General features: G+C 53.8%; 1 protein-coding gene across 1 annotated transcript; it reads right to left on the bottom strand.

Moving 5' to 3' along the window:
* Positions 1–250: 250 nt before the first annotated feature.
* Pcif1 (phosphorylated CTD interacting factor 1) lies at positions 251–7,533 on the bottom strand. The gene is given in 16 exon segments (XM_036185905.1): positions 251–772; positions 874–1,049; positions 1,142–1,235; positions 1,854–2,038; positions 2,123–2,209; positions 2,341–2,513; positions 3,106–3,268; positions 4,432–4,531; positions 4,736–4,819; positions 4,903–5,050; positions 5,455–5,609; positions 5,727–5,854; positions 6,027–6,161; positions 7,149–7,273; positions 7,357–7,510; positions 7,513–7,533. Coding segments are annotated over 16 exon segments (2,181 nt in total). The 3' UTR covers positions 251–519.
* Between the last annotated feature and the right edge of the window lie 261 nt (positions 7,534–7,794).

Raw genomic sequence — 7,794 nt, forward strand, 5'->3', positions numbered from 1 at the left:
CTCCTGAGCCTTGACTGTAAGACATTTAGCAGCTTGTAAGTCTGGTTTAGGCAGAAACCCCAAGATATCCAGGCAGGCTCAGTTGTAGGTGCTCTGGACTCCTCCAACCTGCTGAGCTCAGAAGCCAATAGGAACTCAGACCTGCAAGGATTCCAAGGATGGATGGGTGTGAAAGCCTAGGGTTCTTGATAAGGGGCACCTAGATGGGGTACCGAGTGGTCACAGAGGCAATTGCCCCAAGACCCTCACACGCTCTTGGGGAGTTTCTGTATTTCCTTTTACAAATGAAACAAGGCAGCAACAGGGTCAGTGTGGGGCTGGGAAGGCATGGGCCTATTTACAAGGGACTTAGTGAATCTGAGGGGTGAGGGCAGGGAGGGGAGCCCTGGCAGAGCCATATAGTCCTATGTCCCTGGCAGCCCAAGTCCTGCTGCCGCCACCCCAGGGGAGGGCCCTGAGGACCAAGTCCCAGCAGGTCTGGAACAGCACCCCCAGGGCTCCTCCTCCCCGCAGGATATGTTAAGTGGGGTGAGGCTCTCGACTGGGGCCCTGCTCCCGGCCTGAGTCCCGGTCCTTGGCCTCTGAGGAGGAGGAGGAGGAGGAGGAGGAGGAGGAGGAGGAAGAGCTGGAGCCGTGGCTGCGGCCCGACTGCTTGTAGGCAGTGGTGAGCTCCTGCAGCCGCTCCGGTGTTGGCCCCCACTTGGCAAAGCCGGGGTCATTCTGCAAGAAGAGCACGGCCGTGTTGTGGACGGCCTTGTAGTGCATCTCCTCCCTGTGGGCAAAGGCAGCTGCTTAGGGTAGGGCACAGACTGGCCTGCTCCCCCAGCCTGCCAGCCTGACCTGGCTTCCTTCCCCTGCTGCCCGGGCACCTACTTCTTGCAGATGTGCTGGGAGCCACTGCGGTACTCGTGCTCAAAGGCAGGCAAGACCAGCTGGTGGCGTTTGAAGTGGCTCTGCTCCATTCGGGTGAGCGCTGGCGTCGGGGGCTCCCGCCACTCGGGGATGAACACAATGAAGGACAGGGGCTCTGGTGAGCTCTCCAGCAGTTTCTGTGGGAGGGAAAGTATGGGGTGGAGATGAGGTACTGCCCTAAAGGGCAGTTTGCAATTTTGCCTGCCCCGTCAGTTGGCAGCACACCCACCTCAAAGTGAGAGACCATAGCATCCATGAGCTCCTCGCAGAACGGAGGGTTGGCCTCAAAGGAACCACTCAGCGGGGCGAAGTCCAGGCAGGGCCTACAGAAAGGTGAGCACTGGAGCCCCACCAGCAGCACCCTCACACATACTGCCCCCACCTCTAGACAGCCACAATGAAGAGATGACCACAGTCAGGCCAGAGGCCAACACTCACCCTTAACTGTGCTAGGACAAGGAAGTGACCCTGTCTCTCGAATAGGTAACCTGAGGACGGAGGTGTGTACCTGTGACCATCCACTAAGTTGAACTAGAGTCCAAAGCCACCACACCCAGTGCTTCCCCAGCTGATGAGCACAGGCCTCTCCTTGTCCACCTAGCACTTTCTTCCTACAGTTTACCTGGTCGTCTTTTGCTCCTCACCCTGCTACTTTCAAGGTCTGCTCTCCCTTTCTCATCCTTCAATGCCTGGAGCCAGGGTTTCCTAATCCAAACCTAAGCCAATTCATAGAGAGGCCTACAGGCCAGCTTAGGTGGTGTCTGTTACATAGTCTGCCCATGAAGCCAGAAAAGTGGAGGCTCCCAGAGCTTCCTCAGCGTGTAAATAGTGTGCACACATGGTAAATAGTGAAGCAGGGGTACCTTCAAGACTGCCTGATTCCAAAGCCCTAAGCAGACATCTTTGTGGGCAAAAGGGACCCAGCAACCCCTGGATCTCACCCGCGGGAGCCAAAGTAGCCATCTGTGTCAGGGAAGGCAGAACAGTACTGGCGGAAGTAGCAGTTGAGAGGTGAGGCGAAGCACTCGAAACTGACGCCAAAGAGTCGGTGGAGGACCTCAAAGACGTGCACAGGCAGTGATCCCTGCAGGCCAGTCCCCTCATAGAGGCCCACGCCAAACATCATCTGCAGGTTAGCCTTAGTCAGTGTGAGGCTCAGTCTTTCTGCTGCTCCCGTCCACGGGAGCCCTCCCTGGCCCCAGATCTGTACCTGGTATCGACGGAGAAGACACCAGACTCGAGGCAGGAACCTCTCGAAGGCTGAGTCATCAACACAGCTATAGCGATAAAGGAGCCACTGCATGGCAGAAAGAAAGGGGTTCAGCAGGGATCTTACGACCTCATTACTGGCCAGCCGCTGAGGACTCTGGTCCAGGAAGGGCCTGAGCCTCCACTCACACCATCTGCATGGGCCACCCCAGCTCTCACCAGTTTGCTGAAGTAGCTGCGGCTGACCTTGACCATCTCTCCCTTATACCGGATGCAGACCACACTATTCTCCATGTGCATCTCCACACTAGGCATGGGGGGTGCAGACACAGCCAGACGAACTGGATAGCAATACACCAGGCGGGGCTCCAACTCTGAGGCCTCTACCTCGTCTGTGGGCAAGGAGGACAGTGAGGAGCTGTCCAGCTCTGGACAGCCCTTGTACTTACTATGCCAGTGCTCATAGTTGCCATCACAAAGGGAACGGCCATTAAAAAAGCTACCAGGCAACTGGCATTAACTGGTGGCATGGATCAATACACTCCACACTGAAGCAGACTCCATTTGCAATGCTTTCGGCCTGCCAGACAACGGAAGTAGGAACTTATGGCCTTTGTCTGGGCAGTTAAGTTTGCTTATGTAGGGATCTCTGGGGCCTGTGTGGTTTTTTGACATGAACACTCACATTATCATGGCAGGTATTATTACACTTGGGGCTGGGGAAAGCAAAGGTTTAGGGATATGACCCAGGTCTGCTTACTAACTGTAGGCCCATCTTTCATCAACTTCTGGCTCTCATTAGTTCATTTCCCAGGGGAGTACTAACAGCCCAGAGCCAAAGGACACAACAGGTTTTACCCAACATTACTCCAAGAAATAGGTTCTCCCAAATCAGTCCAGTCCCTGGCTCTGAGGCACAGCCTTACATGGTCCTTCAACCAGGGCCTAGGACACAGGCTAGATGGCTCGCCATTTCAGCCCTACCTGGGATGTTGTTTTCCTTGAGGATGGCAAGGTGCTTCTCTCGAATCCGTTTAACATACTCCAGGGAGATGTGGTAGATCTTGCTGCAGATGCCTTCCACAGAGTCCTTGGCTGCAGCGGAGACATGGGGCCCACACTGCCTCCGCAGGTGCTCCAGGCGGTCCTGGAGAAAAGCCCTGGTCAGGACACTGGTGGCCCAAGGGCCTCGGAGGGGCTGGCAGGTGGAACTCTTGTGGGCTATGGGACCCCGATGTCCCAGGTTGAAAGTGGTCTACTGTTTACTAGCCACGTTGCTTGGACTTCTCTGGATCTTGCTCCTATCAAGGGAACTGAAGCTAGCAAACAGGACCTTGTGAAGTCAGTGTCATCCCTCGATCCACCGAACCCCTGTCCTTGAACGGCTGCAGTTTTTGTTGCAGTTCCATGGGCAGAACCCAAGATGACTGGTGGAGAAAGAAGCAAGCGAGCCCAGTACAGCGCGGGCCTTCCATTGGAGGGCTGCTACAGCACAGGGAACTTGGTTGGTGCAGACTTAAAGGTTGTGCTTTGAAGTCCTTGTAAAGAAAATGATACTGTGAAACTGCTACGGGAGAACAGGTCTCTGGCCAGGGCTGGACCTGTGTGTCACCACAGGTCAAGTACACTTAATGTTGTCATGTGTAAAACGTGTCTATGAGAAGCAGTCCTGAAAAGAAAGCCCATTGCAAGTGCTGCTGGAGAAGGAGAAGTGATGGGCACGGGCCAGAGAACAGAAGGGCTGTAGATACACTAAGTAAGGGCTGAATCTAATGGTGGCTGGCTATTTTTTAATATTTAGTTTGTGTGTGATATTAGTGTTTACCATCTCATGTCTGTGTACCAAATGCATGCCTGGTGCCCCCAGAAGCCAAAAGCAGGCATCAGACCCCTTATAATGAGAGCTACAGGCAGCTGTGAGCCCCATGTAGGTGCTAGAATTGAAGCCCAGTTCATTGGAAGAGCAGCTAGTGCTCTTAACTGCTGAGCCATCTCTTCAACCCCCTAAAGGTGGCTTTTAATTGTTTCAACCCCCTAAAGGTGGCTTTTAATCGTAATATGGGTACACACAAGAAAAGGGAGACTATTCTCACAGAGCTACTGAGGAGATATATTGAACATTCATCGGGTTGAAAGGCAGCTGTTTGTATGCATCTGAGCTTAAGATTGGTTGAGAGAAAGCCATTGGCCTTGAGCATCTCCACAGTGACTGGGGACTGACGGGCATCACGGTCTGCCTCACTGCACAAAGGCTGTTGTGGAAGCCAGCCTGACCAGCAGAGCCTTCACCTCACCCTGGGGCCCTCTCACCATGTAGTCCTCCTTGGAGGCTGAGTGGTCCTTCCGAAGCCAGCTGAAGGTGTCTTCCACGTTCCACTTGACCACTTTTCTGCTGTCAGGGGATGCACTCCTGCAGGTTGATGGCAAGAGAAAGCTGTACTTGGTGCAGGGCCCAGCTGTTAGGTCTCCCCTCCTCCTACTTCACTCCCATCTCAGGCACTAGCCTCTAGGCTTACCACCCATCTGTCTTGGGCAGCATTGACCAGCTTGTGAGCATTAGCCAAATGTATTCCCCCACCCCCATTTTGATTGTGTAGGGCAGAGAAAGTCAAACCTGGACTCGATGAGCCGCCTGGCAGCCTCTGCATATTTAAAGAGCAGGCGTTTGGCTTCCTCCCGGAACTTGATTCGGGATAACCTGAGTTAGAAAACAGGCAAGAGTTAGAGGCCTCCTACCTGTGACTGGCACAAGGACCAAGCAGCTGAGCTGTGGAGCTATACCTGATGGGAATGTCATTCATAATTTCACGAAACATGGATGGTGACACAACTGGTTCACAATTGCTTGGCAACAGGGGGTCCGATCCTTTGTCCACTACTTTGCGCTCCAGCATCCAACGGTTGAAAGATTCTCGGGGTGGCTCAATGCCTGTGAGACAAGAGAGCTGCTAAGGACCTGGAGTAGTCGGCAGAGCCCACTGAGACAGGAAAAGGTGTTTTTCACATGCTTATTTCCTAGACTTCATTTTCCCAAACTATGTTCTGAGAATCACGAGTACTTTATTTTTTTAAGACAGGGTCTGGTAATGCAGCCAAGACTAGCCTGGAATTCAAAATCCTGCCTGAGCCTCCCGAAAGCTGGGAGGTGTGAGCTCCAAGCACGCTTTCTCTAAGAATTGTGGTTCTCATCTTCCAGGTGTACAAACTGCAGACAAGTGGAGAAGCACTCAGCATCACAGAGCTGGGAGCCCAACAGGTCTGTTTCCCTCCAGCACACACCACTCCCCACCCCCGCCCGAGTGGGGAAGCCAAGGCGAGGCTGCAGAGCCTCACCCTCCCGCTGCTGGCACAGCTCCCGGTAGTGCTGGCGGAGCTTCAGGATGAGCTGCGAGCGGAGCAGCTCGACCTCAGGGTGTGGGGGCAGGACCTCTGAAGGAGCCCTGTGCTTGATGACAGCATTGGTCTGGATGTCCAGGTCCCAGTACACCCTAGGGGCACAGACAGGAGTTGTGAAGATGCCCTGCCCACCACTACCACACCACACGGTCCTGGGCAGGCTGCCCATCAGCAATGAATGATATCTAAGCCAATCAGCAAGGACTCACTCAGTGGGTCGGAGGAGAGCTGCTTGCTTATCTTCGGCAGATGCACCCCAAATCTTCAGTGTTGGGGTTCCTGGGATGCTGGGGGAACTGGGCACCGACTGGCTTGTGGGTGTCACAGGTATCTCTATCTGAAGGAAAAGAATCGAAAAGGCATCAAGTCAGAAGACTGTGGCCAGGCCCAGCACCAGGCCCAGCAGCTGCATTGGGACTCCCTCCTAAGCCAGCCCTCGCAGGGGGCTGCTGGCCACATGCCCAAGGTAACCACTTACCAGCCAGGTCCTGGGAGCCCCAGACCCTCACCTTGGGCTTCTTCACACCGTTGCCACTTGGCTGCTCTTCCGAGAGCTGCCGCTTCCTGGGCTTGTTCTCCACTGGAGGAGTTTCCAAGCTTGAGTCTTGGGGCAGTGGGGTTGCATTCAGCCCCAAAGGGTCCGACTAGTGGAGGGAAAACAGCAGAACTGCATCAGGGCCAAAGGCTTAGGAGCCCCACACTCCAGACTCTTAAGGAAGCCAGAGGCCTGGGATGCAGATGAAGAACCCTGGACTCCATCCTGCCTGCTCCTTGCTTCCTGATGCCCTCACCTTCAGAAAGGCCATGTTAACCCCACCTTAGCACTGACATTGTGACACAAGTCAGTGAGTGACTTGCTGTGATGTCTGTGTTAGCTCAGTGCCTTGAGAACAGCAGCAATCAGGAATCAAGAGAAGTCAGGAAATGTTATTTCTCAGATCAAAAGGCTCTGTGTGGACCTCCTTTAGTGACACCAAGAATCTGCCCACAAGCAGCCATATGGCCTTGGGCCAGTTACTTCCCTTTGAACCTCACTGTCTTCACCTGCAAAATGAAGGGGCCCTGCCTGACTGTGTATAGTAAGGGTTGCTCTAGCTGAGGGATCCAAGAGCTGAGGTTCCTACCAGGTAGCCTGCGGTTAGACTCCTAGAACATTCTTCCCCTCCCACTTAGCCAGCCTCACCTTAAACCCTGATTCTCAGAGGAGCTCTTCCTTCTCTTCCCAGACCAGGAACCCCAGTGGATTTCAATACATTCTTTTTTTTTTTTTTGAGCTGAGGACCAAACCCACACTCTACCACTGTGCTAAATCCCCAACCCTCAATACATTCTTTAAATAAGTCCACAACTGGAATCCTACTGTCTGCCACAGAATAAGCATACCACAAAGACAGGGAGTTCTTGCTGACGTCTCTCTACCTCTTTGTATGGTGCCCAGTATTCAGCATACTACACTAATAATTTGCTCCCGTCTCTCCTGTTTGATGGTAGGGTCTTTGAAAACAGATACTGTCTTGCTTGACATTTTATCTGTAGGTATCAGCACAGGGCAAGACACCTAGCTGTTTGAGATACATTTGTGGAAGGCCAGAGGCCTGCTCTTGAGACCTTTGCCCCAAGTTGGCACTCACAAGCACATCGTGCTGGCCCAGCACGGGCATCTCCCACAGGGACTGGTTGGTGAATCGGTTGAAGTAGTAAGGACGGCTCTCCCTCCGGCTCCAGCACTTCTCCCAGCCTGCATGTACCAGCTCCTCTGCAAACAAGAGTACAACCCAGACAGTCAGGGCTGTGCACAGCACCCCTGCTATCTTACCAGCCCACCACTCCCTTCAGTACCTGGGAGGTCCTGTACCAGGCGAACTGGCTTTGGAGAATAGGGCTGGCTCTGATTGGAGGTGCCTGGAGAGTGGCTTAGAAGGGATGCTTCCTCCCGGGGGCTGCCGTGATTCTCATTGGCCATCTCAGCAGCCACTCGGGACCTGCCACACAGAGGAGCAAGACTGTCAGCTCCATCCTACTTACCAATTACAACTTAGGGCTCTGGCAACTCATCAACAGATTTGAGAAATCCAACACAGTCTTGTCTGGACAGCCAGCCAACTGGTGCCACAGGAACAGTGAAGTTGAAGTTTCTGTCCCTCAACTGTAAGATAGGGTGCCCGCCCAGCCAATCCTTCCCCTTGATGGCCTGGCTTGCCCTTGGGCTCACTTCCTCCAGGAAGGCTCTTTCCTGCCCCCCTGCCCAGGTTCGGTGGACAAAGCTATTGCACAGTG

The sequence above is a fragment of the Onychomys torridus genome, chromosome 4, assembly GCF_903995425.1.
Source record: "Onychomys torridus chromosome 4, mOncTor1.1, whole genome shotgun sequence".
Classification (NCBI taxonomy): domain Eukaryota; kingdom Metazoa; phylum Chordata; class Mammalia; order Rodentia; family Cricetidae; genus Onychomys; species Onychomys torridus.